Genomic DNA, 25,012 nt, shown 5'->3' on the forward strand with positions numbered 1-25,012 from the left:
CGCTGATCGCGCCCGCCTGAACCTGCTGTTTTAAAAATGCAAGCAGTGCTCGCTTAGGCAGCACATATACTAAAATTGGAACGATACAGAGATTAGCATGGCCCCTGCGCAAGGATGACACGCAAACTCGTGAAGCGTTCCATATTTTTTCACAGCAAGATCCTCTATGACCCACCTCCCAGAATATTGGAAATAAAAGCAAAAATAAACAAATGGGACCGAATGAAACTTAAAAGCGTTTGCACAACAAAGGAAACTATAAACAAGGTGAAAAGACAGCCCTCAGAATGGGAGAAAAATAATAGCAAACGAAGCAACAGACAAAGGATTAATCTCAAAAATATACAAGCAACTCCCGCAGCTCAATTCCGGAAAAATAAATGATCCAATCAAAAAGTGGGCCAAAGAACTAAACAGACATTTCTCCAAAGAAGACATACAGATGGCTAACAAACACATGAAAGATGCTCAACATCACTCATTATCAGAGAAATGCAAATCAAAACCACAATGAGGTACCATTACACGCCAGTCAGGATGGCTGCTATCCAAAAGTCTACAAGCAATAAATGCTGGAGAGGGTGTGGAGAAAAGGGAACCCTGTTACACTGTTGGTGGGAATGCAAACTAGTACAGCCACTGTGGAGAACAGTGTGGAGATTCCTTAAAAAACTGGAAATAGAACTGCCATATGACCCAGCAATCCCACTTCTGGGCATACACACTGAGGAAACCAGATCTGAAAGAGACACGTACACCCCAATGTTCATCACAGCACTGTTTATAATAGCCAGGACATGGAAGCAACCTAGATGTCCATCAGCAGACAAATGGATAAGGAAGCTGTGGTACATATACACCATGGAATATTACTCAGCCATTAAAAAGAATTCATTTGAATCAGTTCTAATGAGATGGATAAAACTGGAACCCATTATACAGAGTGAAGTAAGCCAGAAAGATAAAGACCAATACAGTATACTAACACATATATATGGAATTTAGAAAGATGGTAACGATAACCCTATATGCAAAACAGAAAAACAGACACAGATGTACAGAACAGACTTTTGGACTCTATGGGAGAAGGCGAGGGTGGGATGATCTGAGAGAACAGCATCAAAACATGTATATTATCAAGTGTGAAACAGATCACCAGTCCAGGTTGGATGCATGAGACAAGTGCTCAGGGCTGATGCACTGGGATGACCCAGAGGGACGGGATGGGGAGGGAAGTGGGAGCGGGGTTCAGGATGGGGAACACATGTAAATGCATGGCTGATTCATGCCAATGTATGGCAAAAACCATTACAATATTGTAAAGTAATTAGCCTCCAACTAATAAAAATAAATGGAAAAAAATAAAAATAAATAAATAACTTGGGGTGCACTTGCTGCATAAATACAAACTGGTCTTCTAACCATAAGCTTTTTATAATCCAGTAAAACCCATGGGATTGAAACTCATGCTGGAGAAAGGCTTTGCTAACCATACAGACCCGAAAAAGCAGTTTTAAAACTTGCTGCTCTCACTTGAGATTTTCAGACCTCTGACCAATGACACCTTTGGGAAGGCAAGAGGTAAATTAAAAATGTAAGGGATTCCATATGTATGCCTTAACATACAATATTTGCTTTTCTCTTTCTGACTTACTTCACTCAGGCACTAGGTTCATCCACCTCACTAAAACTGACTCAAATTCATTCCTTTTTATGACTGAGTAATAGTCCATTGTATATATGTATAACATTTTCTTTATCCATTCATCTGTGGACACAGTGGAGGAAGAAGAGAGTAGGACAGATTGAGAAAGTAGCTTTGACACATATACACTGCTGCTGCTGCTAAGTCACTTCAGTCGTGTCTAACTATTCGACCCCATAGACAGCAGCCCACCAGGCTCCTTTGTCCCTGGGATTCTCCAGGCAGGAATACTGGAGTGGGTTGTCATTTCCTCCTCCAATGCATGCATGCATGCCAAGTCGCTTCGGTTGTGTCCAACTCAGTGCAACCCTATGGACAGATATACACTATCATGTGTCAAATGGGCTTCCCTGGTGGCTCAGATGGTCAAGAATCTGCCTGCAATGTGGGAGACCTGGGTTCGATCCCCAGGTTAGGAAGATCCCCTGGAGGAGGGCATGGCAACCCACTCTGGTATTCTTGCCTGGAGAATCCCATGGACAGAGGAGCCTGGCAGGCTACAGTCCATGGGGTTGCAGAGTTGGACACAACTGAATGTGTAAGCACATGTGTAAAAGAGATAGTGGGAAGCTGCTATATAACCCAAGTAGCCCAGCGTGGTGCTCTGTGAGGACCCTAGGGGTGGGATGGGTGGGGGAGGGAGGCTAGAGAAGGAAGGAATATATATATACAAATAGGCACTTCAGTCGTTTCTGTTTCTTTGAGACCCTATGGACTGTAACCCAGCAATCTCCTCTCTCCACAGGATTCTCCAGGCAAGAACACTGGAGTAGGTTGCCATGCCCTTCTCCAGGGGATCTTCCCAACCTGGAGATTGAACCTGCATCTCTCTTTTTTTTTTTTTGTGATCTTAGTTGTTGTTTTTTTTTTCATGTATTTTTATTAATTGGAAGCTAATAGCTTTACAATATTGTACTGGTTTTTGCCATACTTTGACATGAATCAGCCATGGATTTACATGTGTTCCCCATCCTGATCCCCCCTCCCACCTCCCTCCCCATCCCATCCCTCTGGGTCTTCCCAGTGCACCAGCCCTGAGCACTTGGACCTGGGCTGGTGATCTGTTTCACCCTTGATAGTATACTTGTTTCAAAGCTATTGTCTCAGAACATCCCACCCTCGCCTTCTCCCACAGAGTCCAAAAGTCTGTTCTGTACATCTGTGTCTCTTTTTCTGTTTTGCATATAGGGTTATTGTTACTGGAGCCCATTATACAGAGTGAAGTAAGCCAGAAAGATAAAGACCAATACAGTATATTAACACATATACATGTTGAGTTTTAAACAACTTTTAGATCAGCACACACTTGTCAAGCAAATATAACATACAGAGGACTTGGCTTTTCCCTGTGGACACAGAGAAAAAAAGCATAAAATCAGAACTATTAGGTAGTCCACAAGTGCAGCCTGGGTGTCCTATTTTGCTTTACTACAAGTCTCTGATTTTAACTTGAAGGCTCAAAGCTCTCCAAGTTGGAAGGATTCCAAAATTATTTGAGTGTATATATCTCAAAATCTCTCCTTTGTGGTATCTTTATACAAAGTCAACATTATGGGTTAGGGATCAAAGAGGGGGTTTTCATTTTTCTGTTGGGAGTCCTCTCTCTTGTCCCACAACCCCAATCTTGGGAAGAATCTCTCTTTTCTCAAATCGTGATTGAAGCTGGAAAAGAGACTACCTGTGTCCCCATCACCTGGGAGCACAGTTTCCTGGAGTCTAACACAATTCTGGGAAATTCAAATTTCATATCTGATTTCTTAGGACCAAGAGAAAGTATAAGGATTCAGGAAAGCAAACACGCACCATCAGAAATGGAATCAAAGTTTCCCATTGCGGGGGGCGGGGGGGCGGGGGGGGCGGGTGTCTACATTTTACCCAGAAATCATCTAAGGAACAGGAGTCCACTTTAATGATCTACCACACCCAGAGAGTGTGTGAGACATGAGATAGTAATGGATGTGAGAGTTGTACCATAAGGAGGTCAGAATGCCAAAGAAATGATGTTTTTCTAACTGTGGTGCTGGCAAAGACTCTTGAGAGTTCCTTAGACAGCAAGGAGATCCAACCAATAAATCCTAAAAGAAAACAACTTTGAATACTCATTGGAAGGACTGATGCTCAAGCTGAAGCTCTAATACTTTGGCCACCCAATGCAAAGAGCTGCTCATTGGAAAAGACCCTGATACTGGGAAAGATTGAAGGCAGGAAGAGAAGTGGGCAACAGAGAATAAGACAGCTGGATAGCATCATCAATTCAATGGACATGATCTTGGGCAAACTCCAGGAGATGGTGAGGGACAGGGAGGCCCAAGGTGCTGCAGTCCATGGTGTCCCAAAGAGTCAGACACAACTTGGTGACTGAACAACACCCAGAGAGAACTAGACTTAGACATTACAGCAGAAGAAACATCACAGATCACAGCAATTTTAACCACATCCTCTCTTGAACATTATCTCTGCTTTTTCCTTCCACTTTGACTGTGTAGGATTCAGAAACACAAGTCTCTGTCTTAGTGAATACTGAAAAGGTGGAAAAGCACAATGCAGTTAAAAGCAAAAGCAGTCTCACTAGGATATTCCTAGGATGAGATAAAATGTACAATTCAATAATTACTTTCTTAAGCTTGGTAGTAGATCTATACTGTCCTTGTGCTTTCTGTGCATTAGAGTCTTCAAAAATTGTAGAATTGCATTTAAAATTTCTCCACCTGGCTGTACCAAAGTATCCCCTCATGAGATAATGAACAAGATTTACTAAAGAAGCTCTTATGCTAGCACACAAATAATCTGTATACAAATTGGAAGTAAATAAAAGTCCACCAATATCAAAGTACTTAAAGAAACCACAGTGTGTTCATCTAATGGAAAATAAAATAATAAGGAGGAGAACATCCCACTGCTACAGGCAACAGAATGAATGATTCTTCATGAATGGACATGAGGAAAGGAGGCTGTCACAGAATCCTTTGATCATTTATTTGAAGGTCAAAATCAGACTAAACTTCGATATAGCAATGAAGATCAGAACAGTGCACAGAAAAGGGAAGTGAGGAAATGAGAGTGAGGCTGTGGTGGTGGCATTTATTAGTGTTGTACAGGATAAAAATGATGGGATCTTCCGGGGAATTCAGATTTTTCTATCTTGATCAAGACCTTCATTACATTTTAACTATTGAAATGCTCATTTATCTGTATATAATCTCAATCTATTCATGCTTTCCTGTGCAAGATTGACTTCAACTAAAAGTCAAAGAAAACTATAGAAAATTAAAAGCCAAAATCTGTACTTTTAAAAAATTAATTAATTTATTTTACTTGGAGACTAATTACTTCACAATATTGTAGTGGTTTTTGCCATACATTGACATGAATCAGTCATGGGTGTACATGCGTTCCCCATCCTGAACCCCCCTCCCACCTCCCTCCCCATCCCATCCCTCAGGGTCACTCCAGTGCACCAGCCCTGAACACCCTGTCTCATGCATCAAACCTGGACTGGCGATCTATTTTACCTATGGTAGTATACATGTTTCAATGCTATTCTCTCAAATCATCCCACCCTCACCTTCTCCCACAGAGTCCAAAAGTCTGTTCTTTACATCTGTGTCTCTTTTGCTGTCTCAAATATAGGGTTATTGTTACCATCTTTCCAAATCCCATATATATGCATTCATATACTATACTGGTATTTTTCTTTCTGACTCACTTCAGTCTGTATAATAGGCTCCAGTTTCATCCACCACATTAGAACTAATTCAAATGCATTCTTTTTAATAGTTGTGTAATATTCCATTGTGTATATGTACCACAGCTTTTTTATCCATTCATCTGCTGATGGACATCTAGGTTGCTTCCATGTCCTAGCTATTGTAAACAGTGCTGAGATGAACATTGGGGTGCACATGTCTCTTTAAATTTTGGTTTCTTTGCTGTGTATGCCCAGCAGTGGGATTGCTGGGTTGTAAGGCAGTTCTGTCTCCAGTTTTTTAAGGAATCTCCACAGTGTTCTCCATAGTGGCTGTACTAGTTTGCATTCCCACCAACAGTGTAACAGGGTCCTTTTCTCCACACCCTCTCCAGCATTTATAGTTTGTAGACTTATTGATAGCAGCCATTCTGACTGGCGTGTAATGGTATCTCATTGTGGTTTTGATTTGCATTTCTCTGATAATGAGTGATGTTGAGCATCTTTTCATGTGTTTGTTAGCCATCTGTATGTCTTCTTTTGGGAAATGTCTGTTTAGTTCTTTGGCCCATTTTTTGATTGGGTCATTTATTTTTCTGGAATTGAGCTACAGGAGCTGCTTGTATATTTTTGAGATTAATTCTCTGTAACTTCCTTCATTTGCTATTATTTTCTCCCATTCTGAAGGTTGTCTTTGTTTATAGTTTCCTTTGTTGTGCAAAAGCTTTTAAGTTTAATTAGGTCCCATTTGTTTATTTTTGCTTTTATTTCATTACTCTGTGAGGCGGGTCATAGAGGATCCTGCTGTGGTTTATGTCAGAGAGTGTTTTGCCTATGTTTTCCTCAAAGAGTTTTATAGTTTCTGGTCTTACATTTAGACCTTTAATCCATTTTTAGTTTATTTTTGTGTATGGTGTTAGAAAGTGTTCTAGTTTCATTTTTTCACAAGTGGTTGATCAGTTTTCCCAGCACCACTTTTTTTTTTTTTTAATGGTGGTTCTCATTTTTATTCCCATTTATTTTTATTAGTTGGAGGCTAATTACTTTACAATATTGTAGTGGTTTTTGCCATACATTGACATGAATCAGCCATGGATTTACATGTATTCCCCATCCTGATCCCCCTCCCACCTCCCTCTCCACCCGATTCCTCTGGGTCTTCCCAGGACACCAGCCCCAAGCACTTGTCTCATGCATCCAACCTGGGCTGGTGATCTGTTTCACCCTTGATAATATACATGTTTCGATGCTGTTCTCTCAAAACATCCCACCCTCACCTTCTCCCACAGAGTCCAAAACTCTGTTCTATACATCTGTGTCTCTTTTTCTGTTTTGCGTATAAGGTTATCGTTACCATCTTTCTAAATTCCATATATATGTGTTAATATACTGTAATGGTCTTTATCTTTCTGGCCTACTTCACTCTGTCTAGTGGGCTCCAGTTTCATCCATCTCATTAGAACTGATTCAAATGAATTCTTTTTAATGGCTGAGTAATATTCCATGGTGTATATGTACCACAGCTTCCTTATCCATTTGACTGCTGATGGACATCTAGGTTGCTTCCATGTCCTGGCTATTGTAAACAACCCAGCACCACTTGTTAAAGAGATTGTCTTTTCTCGATTGTATATTCTTGCCTCCTTTGTCAAAGATAAGGTGTCCATAGTGCATGGATTTGTCTCTGGGCTTTCTATTTTGTTCCACTGATCTATATTTCCGTCTTTGTGCCAGTACCATACTGTCTTAATGACTGTAACTTTGTAGTATCATCTGAAGTCAGGTAGGTTGATTCCTCCAGTTCCATTCTTTCTCAAGATTGCTTTGGCTATTCGAGGTCTTTTATATTTCCATATAGATTGTGAAATTATTTGTTCTAGTTCCCTAAAAACTACCGTTGGTAGCTTGATAGGGATTGCATTGAATCAGTAGATTGCTTTGGGTAGTATACACGTTTTCACTATATTGATTCTTCTGACCATGAACATGGTATATTTCTCCATCCACAAACATGTGTCATCTTTGATTTCTTTCATCAGTGTTTTATAGTTTTTTATGAACAGGTCTTTTGTTTCTTTAGTTAAATTTATTCCTAAGTATTTTAGTCTTTCCATTGCAATAGTGAATGGAGTTGTTTCCTTAATTTCTCTTTCTGTTTTCTCATTGTTAATGTATGGGAATGCAGGGGATTTCTGTGTGTTAATTTTATATCCTGCAACTTTACTATATTCATTGATTAGCTCTAGTAATTTTCTGGTGGTGTCTTTAGGGTTTTGTATGTAGAGGATCATGTCATCTGCAAACAGTGAGAGCTTTACTTTTTCTTTTTCTTCTGGATTACTTTTATTTCTTTTTCTTCTCTGCTTATTGTGGTAAAACTTCCAAAACTATGTTAAATAGTAGTGGTGAGAGTGGGCACCCTTGTCTTGTTCCTGACTTTAGGGGAAATGCTTTCAATTTTTCACCATTGAGGATAATGTTTGCTGTGGGGTTATCATATATGGCTTTTATTATGTTCAGGTATGTTCCTTTTATGTCTGCTTTCTGGAGGGTTTTTATCATAAATGGATGTTGAATTTTGACAAAGGCTTTTTCTGCATCTATTGAGATAACCATATGGTTTTTATCTTTCAATTGGTTAATGTGGTGTATCACATTGATTTGCAAATATTGAAGAATCCTTGCATCCCTGGGATAAAGCCTACTTGGTCATGATGTATGATCTTTTTAATATGCTGTTGGATTCCGTTTGCTAGAATTTTGTTAAGGATTTTTGCATCTATGTTCATCAGTGATATTGGCCTGTAATTTACTTTTGTGTGTGTGTGTGTGTGTGGCATCTTTGTCTGGTTTTGGTGTTAAGATGATGGTGGCCTCATAGAATGAGTTTGGCAGTTTACCTTCCTCTGCAATTTTCTGGAAGAGTTTGAGTAGGATAGGTGTTAGCTCTTTTCTAAATTTTTGGTAGAATTCACCTGTGAAGCCATCTGGTCCTGGGCTTTTGTTTGTTGGAAGATTTCCGATTACAGTTTCGATTTCTGTGCTTGTGATGGATCTGTTAAGAATGTCTATTTCTTCCTGGTTCAATTTTGGAAAGTTATGCTTTTCTAAGAATTTTTCCATTTCTTCCAAATTGTCCATTTTATTGGCATATAGTTGCTGATAGTAGTCTCTTACGATCCTTTGTATTTCTGTGTTGTCTGTTGTGATTTCTCCATTTTCATTTCTAATTTTGTTAATTTGATTCTTCTCCCCTTTTTTCTTGATGAGTCTGGCTAACGGTTTGTCTATTTTATTTATCTTCTCAAAGAACCAGCTTTTAGTTTTGTTGATTTTTGCTATAGTCTCCTTTGTTTCTTCTTCATTTATTTCTGCCCTAATTTTTATGGTTTCTTTTCTTCTACTAACCCTGGGGTTCTTCATTTCTTCTTTTTCTAGTCGCTTTAGGTGTAGAGTTGGGTTATTTATTTGATTTTTCTCTTATTTCTTGAGGTAAGCTTGCATTGCTATGGATCTTCCCCTTAGCACTGCTTTTACTGAATCCCATAGGTTTTGGGTTGTTGTATTTTCATTTTCATTCATTTCTATGCATATTTTGATTTCTTCTGTGGTTTTTTGGATATTCAGAAATGTGCTGTTTATCCTCCATATGTTTGCATTGTTAGTAGTTTTTTTTCCTGTAGTTGACATCTAATCTTACCACATTGTGATCAGAAAAGATTTTTGGAATTATGTCAATTTTTTAAAATTTACCAAGGCTAGATTTATGGCCCAGGATGTGATCTATCCTGGAGAAGTTTCCATGTGCACTTGAGAAAAAGGTGAAATTCATTGTTTTGGGGTGAAATGTCCTATAGATACCAATTAGGTCTAACTGGTCCATTTTATCATTTAAAGTTTGTGTTTCCTTGCTAATTTTCTGTTTAGTTGATCTATCCATAGGTGTGAGTGGGGTATTAAAGTCTCCCACTATTACTGTTTTACTGTTAATTTCACCTTTCATGCTTGTTTGCCTTACATATTGCAGTGCTCCTATATTGGGTGCATATATATTTATAATTGTTATATCCTCTTCTTGGATTGTTCTTTGGTCATTGTGTAGTGCCCTTCTTTGTCTCTTTTACAGCCTTTATTTCAAAGTCTATCTTATCTGATATGAGTATTGCTTCTCCTGCTTTCTTTTGGTCTCCATTTGCATGAAATATCTTTTTCCAGCCCTTTACTTTCAGTCTGTAAGTGTCCCTTGTTTTGAGGTGGACCTCATGTAAACAGCATGTATAGGGGTCTTGTTTTTGTATCCATTCAGCCAGTCTTTGTCTTTGGTTGGGGCATTCAACCCATTTACATTTAAGGTAATTATTGATAAGGATGATCCCCTTGCCATTTATTTTGTTGTTTTGGGTTCGAGTTTATAAACCTTTTCTGTGTTTCTTGTCTAGAGAAGATCCTTTGGCATTTGTTGAAGAGCTGGTTTGGTGGTGCTGAATTCTCTGAGCTTTTGCTTGTCTGTAAAGCCTTTGATTTCTCCTTCGTATTTGAATGAGATCCTTGCTGGGTATAGTAATCTGGGTTGTAGGTTTTTCTCTTTCATCACTGTAAGTGTGTCCTGCCAATCCCTTCTGGCCTGAAGAGTTTCTATTGAAAGATTAGCTGTTATCCTTTTGGGAATCCCCTTGTGTGTTTTTTGTTGCTTTCCCCTTGCTGCTTTTAATATTTGGTCTTTGTATTTGATCTTCGTTAATTTGATTAATATGTGTCTTGGGGTGTTTTGCCTTGAGTTTATCCTGTTTGGGGCTCTCTGGGTTTCTTGAACTTGGGTGGCCATTTCCTTCCCCATTTTAGGGAAGTTTTCAACTATTATCTCCTCAAGTATTTTCTCAAGTCCTTTCTTTTTGTCTTCTTCTTCTGGGACTCCTATGATTCGAATGTTGGGGCATTTAACATGGTCCCAGAGGTCTCTGAGGTTGTCCTCGTTTCTTTTAATTCTTTTTTCTTTTTTTCTCTTTGTTTCATTTATTTCCACCATTCTATCTTCCACCTCACTTATCCTATCTTCTGCTTCAGTTCTTCTACTGTTGGTTCCCTCCAGAGTGCTTTTGATCTCAGATATTCCATTATTCATTACTGATTGACTCTTTTTTATTTCTTCTAGGTCCTTGTTAAACATTTCTTGCATCTTTTCAGTCCTTGTCTCCAGTCTATTTATCTGTAACTCCATTTTGTTTTCAAGATTTTGGATCATTTTTACTATCATTATTCTGAATTCTTTTTCAGGTAGACTCCCTACCACCTCCTGTTTTGTTTGATTTGGTGGGCATTTATTATGTTCCTTTACCTGCTGAATATTTCTCTGCCTTTTCATTTTGTTTAGATTTCTGTGTTTGGATTGGCCTTTCTGTATGCTGGAAGTTTGTGGTTCTTCTTTATTGTAGAGGTTCCTCCCTGTGGGTAGGGTTGGACGAGTGGCTTCCTGGTTAGGGAAGCTTGTGTCAGTGTTCTGGTGGGTGGAGCTGGATTTCTTCTCTCTGGAGTGCAATGAAGTGTCCAGTAGACACAGAAGAGGTTTAAGGTGTCTATGGGTTTGGTGTGACTTTTGGCCACCTGTATTTTAATGCTTAGGGTTATGTTCCTGCGTTGCTGGAGAATTAGCTTTGTTTGTCTTGCTCTGAAACTTGTTGGCTCTTGGATGGAGCTTGGTTTCCATGCAGGTATGGAGGCTTTGGATGAGTTCTTGTAGATTAATGTCCCCTGGCGTCAGGCGTTTTCTGGTGTTCTCAAGTTTCCTATTTTAAGCCTCCTTCCTCTGGCTTTCAGTCTTATTCTTACAGTAGCCTCAAGACTTCTCCATCTATACAGCACTGATGATAAAACATCTAGGTTAATGGTGAAAAGATTCTCCACAATGAGGGACACCCAGAGAGGTTCACAGAGTTACATGGAGAAGAAAAGAGGGAGGAGGGAGCTAGAGAAGAGGGTGACTCAAAAGGAGAGAGCAATCTAACCAGCAATCAATTCCCTGTGTGCTCTCCACAGTCTGAAACACTCAGAGAGGTTCACGAAGTTACACAGAGAAGAGAAGAGGGAAGAAGGAGATAGAGGTGACCAGGAGGAGAAGAGGGGGAATCAAAAGGAAAGAGACAAATCTAGCCAGTAATCAGTTCCCTAAGTGTTCCCCACAGCCTGGAACACGCAAAGAGATTCACAGAGTTAGGTAGAGAAGAGAAGAGGAAGGGAGGGGATAGAGGTGACCTGGAGTACATAAAGAAGAGCCAAAAGGGGGAGAGAGCTATCGAGCCAGTGACCACACTCCTAAGTAAAAATGGGTACTGAAGATTAGATTCTTAAAGGTACAAAATTGATAACAAATACCAAAAAGCAAAGCTTAAAAATCTAGAGTAGAGGTTAGAATCTCAAAAATATACTATTAAAAAACAAAACAAAAATCACAAAAATTATACAAAATATATGTATATAAATTTGCTTTAAAATAGAGGGGTTTTTTTGCAAGGCAATAGTAGGTTATAAAATGAAAATTAAAGGAATAATAAAGAACTTAAAAATTAAAAAAAATTTTTTATTAAAAAATGATAATAGTAAAATATATCTAGGAATTTCTCTGGAGCTGTTGGGGCAGTGTGGGGTCAGTTCAGCTTCAGATAGTTCCTTGTTCCAGTTCATACTTCTCAGGTCTATAGACCCCTTCCAGTGTAGTCAATGCTAACTACAGTGTTTTAATCTGTTGCACCTGTCACTTTCAAAGCAGTTCCCTATTCTTTGTTTATTTTGGCTTCTTCTGTTTGCAAGTCTCTTCAGTGTGTGATTTCCACCCTGACACAAAGGGCAAAGGTGGTTACTTATTTAGGCTCACTTGTTCAGTTGTGCTCTGGGAGGGAGGAACACTGCGAAAAAAATATCACTGGCGTGTGTGGGGAGTGCTCACAGCGTCTGGGCCACACTGGGTTTGCCCCCACTCACGGTGTGCATTCTTTCCCGGTCTACACTCCTCAGGCTCCAGGTTTCTCTGCAGGGGAACTGTCCAAAGCACGCCCTGGGTTGTGTGCACTTCCCAGGTCTAAGCTGCTCAGGCTCAGGCTCTCAGGTACTCCACAAAGGCACAGACTTGGTTGGACATGCGTTTTGTGCCCGTCCCAGATCTGAGCAGCTCAGGTGACCAGGTGCTTGGCCAGCACACTGTCCAAGGTGGTCTGTGCATCTTATCACCTCCCCAGTCCCAGCTGCTCGGTTTCCTGGGTGCGCAGCAAGAGTGCCATCTCAGGTGTGCCGTGGGTCTCCTCTGGGGAGCTGATCTCTGGCTGCGACCCTTCTGGTGGATGTCAACCGTCCAGGACCCCAGGAAGACTTGGTTAGCAACTGGGAGCCTGCTCACAGTTTGGTGGAGGATGCCATCTCTGGAGCCAAGATTGCCCCTTGCCTTCCGGCTCCAGCTGTCACCTGCCTGCCTCCCTGCCTCTAGCATGGGGAGGGTCAGTCTGCAGTTGGCTAGCTCTCCTCTGGTATTCGCTCAATCCTTTGTTCTGTGAGTGGGCCAGGCTGTGCCTTAGGTTAGAGCTTTTCATGGGAAAGTTCTCTCTCTCTCTTTTTCTCTCTCTGGCTATCCTACAGTTTGGGTTGCTTTCTCATGTTAGCTCCCTCAGATTGTCCTCAGGGCATTCAGGCCCAGTCCTTACCCTAAGCATGCAACCCGTGCCTCCCAGTTCAGCCCCTGCTCACTGATAGTGGGCGCGGGCATCTGGGCTACTTCTCCTCTGGGAGTTGTGGTTAGGTGCATAATCTGTGTTTTGTTTGTTTTTTTTTTATTCTTCCTCCTGGTTATGTTGCCATCTGAAATTCCAAAACTCCCCACAGACCCGCTGGTGTGAGGGTTTCCTGGTGTTTGGAAATGTCTCCTCCTTCACGACTCCCTGCCTGGGACGGGTCCCCATCCCTAACTCTTTTGTCTCTCTTTTTGTGTTTTATATTTTGTCCTACCTCCTTTTGGTGAGAATAGGCTGCCTTTTTGGGTGCCTGGTGTCCTCCACCAGCATTCAGAAGTTGTTTTGTGGAATTTGTTCAGCATTCAAATGATCTTTTGATGAATTTGTGGGGGAGAAAGTGGTCTCACTGTCCTATTCCTCCACCATCTTAGGACTGCCCCAAAATCTGTACTTTGGGGGAAGTTCTCAACATCAATCTCCAGTGAAGAGACTGACAGTGTGATATGACAAAACCAACTCTACACAATGTAATCAGTCCCATATGAGTCTTATTTCTTCATCTTTTATCTTGAAATCAGTCCCTGTCTCTCACAACACTGTTATAACCTTTGAAATAAATAGATTCATGTCCCCACTCTTTGAAAGCTGTCATGTACTTTGTGAAGCTCACCTCACAAAAGACAGGAGACAGATCCCTTTATAAAGGTTGGGTGTGCAGAACAAGTCAAACAATAGTTTTGGTCTGTGCTGTGTCTAGTTCCTCCTGCATGGTCACTGTCAAACCCTTTAACAACAAGAAATATGTATCATTTTCCAACATAGCACCAGGTATTGTGATGAGTGCTGGCACCCAACAGGACAAGAAAGATATATTATTTGTCTTTCTAGTATAACATGCATGCAAGAACAGTTGTGAGTATAATATGAAAGATGGTGTAGGGAGCTAGGGAGACACAAGGAAATTATATAGCAACACTGATACTTTGAAAATGAGGCCAAAGAAGGGTACAGGGAATCCAGGAGAGCACATTTACTGGAGATTCACATCAGGAACAGAGCTAAATGAAGCACTATTTTCACAGCATGCAAAACTTCTTTTCTATGAGACAGACATGACAGAGAAGGAACTGAGTTTATATTCTCAACTGAATGTCCCTGTTTTTAATAGAAAAGCAGTTTGTCTATCTCAATAAGGAGAAAGCAGGTTGCCATTTGTCTTCCCTCCAACCCAATAACCTCTTCCTTTTCCTGCTCACCTCCATATTATGGGTTATTTCAGCATTCTTTACTCCATGTCTCTGTGCAAACTTTTATGTTCCTTTAAACCCTTGAGTGGTTGATTGCTGATAATCAGTACTTATCAGTACTGACCGAGCAGATTCTACTAAGCACCTGATGAAAGAATTACACATAAGTGCAGTCAACTATCTCTTGCTTATTTGTCACATGATTCTTGACAACAAATTTTTTTGCCTTTTATCTAAAATCCACCACTTCACTTGTTGGATCAAAAATACAAACTCATGTTCTGTTATACAAATTATATGAAAATATGAATACTTACAACATGTACTATAAACAAGGGATCACAGACTTTGGAGTCAAACTGCTCTCTGTTTATTCACCAGGAAATTTTCCAAGAAACTTCAAAGTTTAAACCTGAGAGTCACTCACAAGCATGATTTCCTCCCAAAGCTTGGCATGTGCTCTAGCAGTTTTGTGCACATAGTGCATATTTATAGCACATATTCTAAAAAAATAGAAAGAAGTCCCTAAATATTATAAGCTCAAACACCAACAAGTGTTGTAAGTACTTCTGCCACTTCCAGGGATCTTGGTAGCTGAATACAGGAATGAGTCACTGATTGTGCTGGTCAAAAAGTTTGTTCAGGATTTTCAGTAACATTTGACAGAAAAAGCAAACTTTTTGTCCAACACAATACACTGCCTCATTTTCTCATCAATAAAGTGCAGAAAGGGACTTCTGTGGCAGTCCAGTGGTTAAGATATCAACTCCCAAAACAAGAGGAGGCAGATTCCATCCCTGGTCAGGGAGCTAAGATCCCAGATGCCTGGCAGCCAGAAAACCAAAACATAAAACAGGAGCAATATTATAACAAATTCAATAAAGACATTTTAAAAAATGGTCCATAGATAAATAATAGTGGACAATAATTTTTAGATGATTAAAGGGGAAAACCTACAACCAAGAATACTCTACCCAGCAAGATTCTCATTCAGATTAGGCAGAGAAATAAAAATTGGAGGGAAGCAAAAACTAAGTGAATTCAGCACTGTCAAACTACCATACAAAAATTCTGAAGGAACTTCTCTAGGTAAGGGATGTATTGAAGAGGCAAATAGATATAAGAAAATCACAAATGGAAAAGCTCACAAGTAAAGGCAAACATAAAGTAACTATAAGACATCATCATACAAATATGATATCAAAACCAGCAATAATTATGAGAAGAGGAGAACACAAATGCAGGGAATGGAAATGCATTTGAAATTAAGAGGCCAGCCACTTAAAATAACTTCGTACATATATAGATTGCTATATAAAATCCTCATGGCAGTGGACTTCCCTGGTGCTCCAGTGGTCCAGAAAAATCTGCCTTGCAATGCAGGGGACACCAGTTCCATCCCTGGTCAAGGAAGACCCCACATGCCATGGCGCAACAAAGCCCATGACCACAACTACTGAGGGCTTCCCTGGTGGCCCAATTGGTAAAGAATCTGCCAACAATGCAGGAAATCTGGGTTGGATCCCAGGGTTGGGAAGATCCTCTGGAGAAGGAAATGGCAACCCAGTCCAGTATTCTGGCCTGGAGAATCCCATGGACTGTACAGTCCATGAGATCACAAAGAGTCACACACGACTGAGCAATGTTCACACATGCAACTATTGAACCTGTGTTCTGGAGCCCATGAGCCTCAACTACTGAGTCTTCGGGCTGAAACTGCTGGAGCTCGGGCACTCAGAGCCTCTGCTCCACAGCAAAGACAGCCACCGCAAGTACAAGCCTGTGTACAGTAACAAAGAGCAGCCCTCACTCAGCACAGATAGTGAAAGCCCGCATGCGGCAATGAAGATCCACCACAGCCAAAGGAATAAAATAAATTTAAAAACCTCATGGGAACTGCAAACCAAAGCAAAAAATAGATACATAGAAAAAAATAAAAAGCAACCAAACACAACATTAATCAAACCACAAGACAAGAGATCAAAAGAAAAATGGAAGAAAGAAGATGGACAAAAATGAATCCAAAGCAATTAAGACTTAAAAGCTTTTGCACAACAAAGGAAACTATAAGCAAGGTGAAAAGACAGCCCTCAGAATGGGAGAAAATAATAGCAAACTAAGCAACAGACAAAGGATTAATCTCAAAAATATACAAGCAACTCCTGCAGCTCAATTCCAGAAAAATAAATGACCCAATCAAAAAATGGGCCAAAGAACTAAACAGACATTTCCCAAAAGAAGACATACAGATGGCTAACAAACACATGAAAAGATGCTCAACATCACTCATTATCAGAGAAATGCAAATCAAAACCACAATGAGGTACCGTTACACGCCAGTCAGGATGGCTGCTATCCAGAAGTCTACAAGCAATAAATGCTGGAGAGGGTGTGGAGAAAAGGGAACCCTGTTACACTGTTGGTGGGAATGCAAACTAGTACAGCCACTATGGAAAACAGTGTGGAGATTCCTCAAAAAACTGGAAATAGAACTGCTGTATGAACCAGCAATCCCACTTCTGGGCATACACACCAAGGAAACCAGATCTGAAAGAGACACGTACACCCCAATGTTCATCGCAGCACTGTTTATAATAGCCAGGACATGGAAGCAACCTAGATGCCATCAGCAGACGAATGGATAAGGAAGCTGTGGTACATATACACAATGGAATATTACTCAGCCATTAAAAGAATTCATTTGAATCAGTTCTAATGAGATGGATGAAACTGGAGCCCATTATACAGAGTGAAGTAAGCCAGAAAGATAAAGACCAATACAGTATACTTTTTTTTTTTTAGTCGACAGGTACTGTGCTTTATTAATTTATCCTTTAATCTTTTTAAAAAATCTTATAATTCGTATTTTTAAATAGCATGAAGGATTGCTTTTATTTTATATTTTTAATCTTTTTGCATTAGAGTATAGCAGATTAACAATATTAAGATAGTTTCAGGTGGACAGCAAAGGGACACAACCGTACAAGGATTGCTTCTATAATGTTGCATTTTTAGTTAGAGAAGTCAGAGGGGAAGAGACATTCAAAGCCACTCAACTTATATACAGAGGGAGACAAGGTCGCATTTTGAATACATAAAACTATAAAGTAAAAAAAAAAAAAGACCAATACAGTATACTAACTCATATATATGGAATTTAGAAAGATGGTAACAATAACCCTATATGCAAAACAGAAAAAGAGACACAGATGTACAGAACAGACTTTTGGACTCTGTGGGAGAAGGCAAGGGTGGGATGTTTAGAGAGAACAGCATCGAAACATGTATATTATCAAGGGTGAAACAGATCACCAGCCCAGGTTGGATGCATGAAACAAGTGCTCAGGGCTGGTGCACTGGGAAGACCCAGAGGGATCGGGTGGAGAGGGAGGCGGGAGGGGGGATCGGGATGGGGAATACATGTAAATCCACGGCTAGTTCATGTCAATGTATGGCAAAAACCACTACAATATTGTAAAGTAATTAGCCTCCAACTAATAAAAATAAATGGAAAAAAAAAAGAAAATGCCAATAGGAACATACATATCGATAATTATCTTAAATGTAAAGGAATAAAAGTCTCCAACCAAAAGACGTAGACTGGATTAATGGATATAAACATAAGATCCCTATATATATATATATATCTCCCTGTATATATATCTCCATATATATATATATATATATATATAGAGAGAGAGAGAGAGAGAGAGAGAGAGAGAGAGAGAGAGAGAGTCTACAAGAGACCCACTTCAGACCTAGGGACACATACAGATTGAAAGTGAGGAGATGGAAAAGGATATTCCATGAAAATGGAAGTCAAATAAAATCTGGAATAGTAATACTCATATCAGACAATATAGACATTAAAATAAACACTGTTACTAGAGACAAGGAAAAATAATTACCTGGTGGTCCAGTAGCTAAGACTCTGTGCTCCCAATGCAGGGGGCCTGGGTTTGATTCCTGATAAGGAAACTAGATCCTGCATGTCACAACTGTTTGCATGCCACAACTGAGGATCCTGCATGCTGCAAATAAGACCTGGCATTGCCAAATAAATAAATAATATTAAGAGACAAGGAAGGACAGTGCATAATGATAAAGGGATCATTCAAGAAGAATACAGAACAATTGTAAATATATATGCACCCAGCATAGAAGCCCCTCAGCATAAAGGCAGATGCTAACAGTCATAAAAAGAGAAATCGACAGTAACACAATAAAAATGGAAGACTTTAACACCCACTTACACCAATGGAGATAAACATCCATACAGAAAATTAATAAAGAATCATAGGCCTTAAATGATACATTAGATCAAATAGCTTCAGTGACATTTATAGAGCATTTATCCAAGGAAACAGAACACACTTTCTTCCAATGAGCACATGGAATATCTTCCAGGAAAGATCACATTTGGCCACAAATTAAGCCTTGATAAATTTAAGAAAATTGAAATTGTATTAAGAATATTTTCCAACTACAATGCTATGAGACTAGAAATCAATTACAGGGAAAAAAAACTGAAAAAAACACAAACACAAAAAGGTAAAACAAAATGTTATTAATCTGTGGATCAGTGAAAAAAATCAAAAAGAAAATTAAAAACTACCTAGACAATTGACAATGAAAACATGATGATCCAAAAGCTATGAAACACAGCAAAAGCAGTTCTAAGAGGGAAGTTTATAGCAATGCAATCTAACCTCGAGAAACAAGAAAAATCTCAAATAAACAACCTAAACTCACACCTAAACCAACTAGAGAAAGAAGAACAAACAAAACCCAAAGTTAGTACAAGGAAAGAAATCATAAAGATCAGAACAGAATTAAATGAAATACAGACAAAGAAAACAAAAGCAAAGATCCATGAAACTAAAAGTTGGTTCTTTGACAAAATAAACAAAATTCATAAATCTTTAGCAAGACTCCTCAAAAAAAAAAAAAAAAAAAGGAGGGGTGGACTCAAACCAATAAAATTAGAAGTTACAAGGGACACCACAGAAATACAACAGTATGCCAATGAAATGGACAACCTAGAAGAAACTGACAAATCCTTATAAAGGTACAGCTTTCCAAGACAAAACCAGGCAGAAACAGAATATATGAACAGAACAATTACAAGTACTGAAATTGAAACTGTGATTAATAATCCCCCAACAAACAAAAGTCCAGGAGAGATAACTTCACAGATGAATTCTATCAAATATTTAGAGAAGTGTTAACACCTGCCCTTTATAAACTCTTCCAAAAAATTGTAGAGGAAGGGACTTACCTGGTGATCTAGTGGTTAAGACTCTGTGCTTCCACTGAAGAGGGCTTGGGTTCCATCCCTGGTCAGGGAACTAAGATCCCACATGCCACACAGTGTAGACAAAAAAAAAAAAAAGTAATACAAATTATAGAGGAAGGAACACTCCCAAACTTATGCTATGATGCCATCATCCCTCTGATACCAAAACCAGACAAACATCACACACACACAAAAGAAAAACTTACAGGCCAATATCACGGATGAACATTGACGCAAAAATCCACAGCAAAATAGTAGCAAACTTAATCCAACAATATATAAAAGGGTCATACACTATGATCAAATGGCATTTATACGAGGTATGCAGAATTTTTCAATATTCACATATCAATCACTGTGATACACCACAAAAAATTAATTTTTTTAATCTCAAACAATGCAGGAAAAGCTTTTCATAAAATTCAACACAGGTTTGTGATTAAAAACACTTCAGAAGATGGGCATAGAGGGAAACTACTTCAACATAATGGACTTCCCTGGTGGCTCAGTTGGTGAAGAATCCTCCTGCAGTGCAGGAGACACGGGTTTGATCCTTGGTCAGGAACATCCCCTGGAAAAGGAAATGGCTACTGACTCCAGTATTCTTGCCTGGAGAATTCCACGGACAGAGGAGCCTGGAGGGATGCAGTCCATGGGGTCACAAAGAGTGGATGTAACTTAGTGACTGAAAACCAACAAAAGTTTTTTCATAGCTTTCTGTCTAAGGAGAAAGCATCTTTTAGTGTCATGGCTGCAGTCACTGTCCACAATGATTTTGGGGACCAAAAACAGAAAATCTGTCACTGCTTCCATTTTTTTCCCCTTCAGTTTGCATAAAGTGATTGGACCAGATGCCAAGACCTTAGTTCTTTGAATGTTGAGTTTCAATCCAGCTTTTTCACTCTCCTCTTTTACCCTCATACTGTTCATGGGGTTCTCAAGGCAAGAATACAGAAGTGGTTTACCATTCCCTTCTCCAGTGGGCCACATTTTGTCAGAACTCTCCATGATGACCCTTCCATCTTGGGTGACCCTACACGACATAACTCATAGTTTCATTGAGTTAGACAAATAGGAAAAGATTGTATATTGTCACCCTACTTATTTAACTTGTATGCAGAGTACATCATGAGAAACGCTGGGCTGGAGGAAGCACAAGCTGGACTCAAGATTGCTGGGAGAAATATCAATAACCTCAGATATGCAGGTGACACCACCATTATGGCAGAAAGTGAAAAAGAACTAAAAAGCCTCTTGATGAAAGGGAAAGAGGAGAGTGAAAAAGTTGGCTTAAAGCTCAGCATTCAGAAAACTAAGATCACTGCATCCAGTCCCATCACTTCATGGCAAATAGATGGAGAAACAGTGGAAACAGTGGCTGACTTTATTTGGGGGAGGGGGCTCCAAAATCACTGCAGATGATGACTGCAGCCATGAAATTAAAAGACACTTACTCCTTGGAAGAAAAGTTATGATGAACCTAGACAGCATATTAAAAAGCACAGACATTACTTTGCCAACAAAGGTCCATCTAGTCAAGGTAATGGTTTTTCCAGTAGTCATGCATGGAAGGGAGAGTTGGACTAAAAAGAAAGCTGAGTGCCATAGAATTGATGGTTTTGAACTGTGGTGTTGGAGAAGACTCTTGAGAGTCCCTTGGACTGCAAGGAGATCCAAGCAGTCCATCCTAAAGGAAATCAGTCCTGGGTATTCACTGGAAGGACTGATGCTGAAGCTGAAACTCCAATAGTTTGGTCACCTGATCCAAAGAACTGACTCATGTGAAAAGACCCTGATGCTGAGAAAAATTGAAGGTGGGATGAGAAGGGGACAACAGAGGACAAGATGGTTGAATGGCATCACCGACTCAATGGGCATGAGTTTGAGTAAACTCCGGGAGTTAGTGATGGACAGGGAGGCCTGGCGTGCTGCAGTCCTTGGGGTCACACAGAGTCAGAGATGGCTGAGCGACTGAAATGAACTGAACTTTTACCCTCATCAAGAGGCTCTTTAGTTCTTCTCCACTATCTGCCATTGGAGTGGTATCATATGCAAATCTGAGGTTGTTGATATTTCTCCCAGCAGTCATGATTCCAGTTTATGATTAATCCAGATTGGCATTTCGCATGATGTACTCTGCATATCAGTTAAATAAACAGAGTGACAAAATACAGCCTCGTTGTTCGCCTTTCCCAACTTTGAAACAGTTAGAAATTGCACCACATGCCACTTTAATTAAGAGCAAAGGATTGTATTTTCTTGACTAGTGTGTTGTTAGAGCGCGAACAAGAAAAAACTTTGTTTTCTACTCCTTCCTAGAATAGCCCTTGTGTCTCTCAAGTTTCATTTTTTAGAAATGACTGAAGACTGTGTAGCAGGCTTACTTTAAAGTTATTCAGAGGTCATGTACATGACAAAGTCCTATGCCAGTTCCACAGAATCACAAAGGACAAACAGATTCAGAGAGTAAATCTTTAAACAGATTTAATGTTCGTCAGATACAGATATCTTTGGTAAATAATTTTCTCCATAACTTTGCTAAAGGAAACCAGCCCATGCTTTCAAAAGGACTAGGGAAACTGATTCCATTGCTCTGTTACAGTAGAGAGGTGGGTTAGACCCAGGCATGAGAAACTGGAATGAGGTCACATAGATTTAGTGTGAATTAAAGAAAACATTTTCTCCCTTTGAACGTCTCTCTGTGAAGTCATTTTGACTCCTCTTGAATATCACCTGTTCGCAATGGCCTTTGAGGAGCTCCTGGATAAAGTTGGTGGCCTGGGGAAATTCCAGATACTTCAGATGGCTTTGATTCTCCCTTCTCTCATGATAGTAGTCTGTCACTCACTGTTGGAGAACTTCACTGCAGCCGTTCCTGGTCATCGCTGCTGGGTCCACATCCTCGATAATGCCACTGTCTCTGATAATGACACTGGGATCCTCAGCCCTGATGTCCTCCTGAGAATCTCCATCCCACTGGATTCCAACTTGAAACCAGAGAAGTGTCGCCGCTTCCTCCACCCCCAGTGGCAGCTCCTTCACCTGAATGGGACTTTCCCCAACATGACTGACCTGGACACGGAGCCCTGTGTGGATGGCTGGGTGTATGACCACAGCTTGTTCTCCTCCACCATCGTGACTGAGGTAAAGACCCCATTTACTTCTGATAAGTTTAGGTGTATGCCCGATCATGTCCTAAGCATACAGTCGTGTCCTGAGTCATATCCAGTTTGAAAGTAAAAGTTACTCAGTCGTGTCTGACTCATTGTGACCCCCATCGACTGTAGCCCACCAGACTTCTCTGTCCATGGAATTCGCAAGGCAAGAATACTGGAGTGGGTTGCCATTACCTTCTCCAAGGGATCTTCCTGACCCAGGGATCGAACACAGTTCTCCCTCATTGCAGGCAGACTCTTTACCAACTGAGCCACCAGGGAGTGCTCCTATCCTGTTTAGAGTAACATAAATTAATAAGGGTTCAAGTCTTCAATCATTGAGTAGATAATATAGCCAGCTTCCTTTCATACTTTTTGTATGTAGTGGTTGATTATCTTTTTAATTGCCAAACACTTTATTCTTTTAAATTTATTTATTTATTTTAATTGGAGGAAAATCACTTTACAATATTGTGATGGGTTTTGCCATATATCAGTATGAATTTGCCATAGGTATATGTGTGTCCCCTCCATCCTGAAGCCCCCTTCCACCTCCCTCCCCACCCTATCCCATCAGGTTGTCAGAGAGCACTGGGTTTTCATGCCCTGTGTCATATATCAAACTCACATTGATTATGTATTTTACATATGGTAATAAAAAAACAGAAATAATCAAATGGGACATTAATAAAGTTAAAAGCTTTTACACAAAAAGGGAAACTATAAGCAAGGTGAAAAGACAGCCCTCAGAATGGGAGAAAATAATACCAAATGAAACAACTGACAAAGAATTAATCTCCAAAATACACAAGCAGTTCATGCAACTCAATACCAGAAAAACAAACAACCCAATCAGAAAGTGGGCAGAGACTGAGAACAAGATGGTGGAGGAGTAGGTGGACGTGGAGTACATCTCCCTCCACGGATACCTCAGGAATACACTTTCAGACACAGAAGTGCATGTAGAACACCAGCTGAGAGCAGGCAGGAGTACCTGACCAGTGGAAAAGAATATATAGAACCATGCAAAACTTGGTTGGACAAAGGAACCAGGGGAAACCAGGAGTGTTAGTAGGACTGGACCTGCCCTCAGTGGGTGGGGGAACTGAAACAGGGGTCCAATCCCCATGGCAGGGCAATTGTCTGAGTCAGAGGAGAGACATTTAAGGCTGAGAGTGAAACAGCTGATCTGTGGCAGCCTAGATGGAATAAGAGTCAGACAGTCCTTGCCATAGCCATACATACCCCAGACAGGAACGCTGGTTTTCTGGAAGGTACAGCAGCTGGGAGCTGGAGTTTAGGGATTGTGGAGCAATCCCAGGGCGAGGGCTGCTGTTGACTGTGGAGAGACAGACTGAGGGGATGTGAGGGAGGAGATCGGGGTGGGAAATGCTGGTGGAGGAAAGCCCGGCAGCCATGGAAGCAAGGCAATACTGCTGAGTCACACGTAGGGGGTGAAGCCATCACCATAGCCTCTCTCTCCCCCACATGCCAGCATCAGCAGCTGAACAGTAGAGAGCCTGGCCCATCAAATGCCTGATGCACTGAACTAGATTAGGACCCCACCCAGGGTGCTCCTTTCAGTGACTGATATACCAAACTACAGAGCAGAACCCCAGCCATGGGGGCCCCTCTATGTGCCTGACTCACTGAACAAAAGAGAAGGACTCCAGGCAAGGGAGCCCTCTAAGTGCCTGAAAGGGTGGAGCAATGGAGAAAGACTGGCCAAAGAGGCCTTTGGATTGCCAGCTACAAGAGGCTGGAAGAAAGACTCTGATATGACCATAACTCCTGTGACAGAGGCAGTCCGTGTCCCTGCACACTTGGCACCAGCAGGGTCCCCACAAGCCAAGCAGCCTGTGATAACTAACCCTAGGGAATATCAAGTAGTGAGAGCTCACTCAAAGGAAACCACTTGAATACAAGAACCAGCATCACCCAATCACCAGTAGCACCCCGTGCAGGATGTCTCACCTAAACAACAAACAAGACAAAAATTCAAACCTAATAATCAGCAGACAGGATTATCACCTCACTCAGTATTGCCATCAGAGGAAAGACAAACAAACAAAAACTCAGCACAAATCTCACCCTATACAAAGCTCACACAATTGGTCACACTGGACCAATCTTAGGAGGGCAGAAAGTAAAAGGAAGAAAGAATTCAACCTCCTTCAAGGAAAGAATTCAACTTTCCTTGAGGCCTGGG

At 40.5% G+C, this 25,012-nt stretch overlaps 1 protein-coding gene and 1 non-coding gene across 2 annotated transcripts in view; both read left to right on the plus strand.

Moving 5' to 3' along the window:
- Nucleotides 1-45: 45 nt before the first annotated feature.
- LOC133041111 (U6 spliceosomal RNA) lies at nucleotides 46-149 on the plus strand. Its single transcript, XR_009689145.1, has one exon. It is a non-coding gene; the product is annotated as a U6 spliceosomal RNA (small nuclear RNA).
- Nucleotides 150-22,390: 22,241 nt separating this feature from the next.
- The window catches only part of LOC133066084 (solute carrier family 22 member 10-like), a 32,233-nt gene continuing 29,611 nt past the window's right edge, over nucleotides 22,391-25,012 (plus strand). Inside the window, exon 1 of the mRNA XM_061156807.1 lies at nucleotides 22,391-22,792. Within this exon, the coding sequence (XP_061012790.1) occupies nucleotides 22,391-22,792 (402 nt within the window). The remainder of the gene's footprint in view (nucleotides 22,793-25,012) is intronic.

Source organism: Dama dama, chromosome 2 (genome assembly GCF_033118175.1).
Source record: "Dama dama isolate Ldn47 chromosome 2, ASM3311817v1, whole genome shotgun sequence".
In the NCBI taxonomy this organism is placed as follows: domain Eukaryota; kingdom Metazoa; phylum Chordata; class Mammalia; order Artiodactyla; family Cervidae; genus Dama; species Dama dama.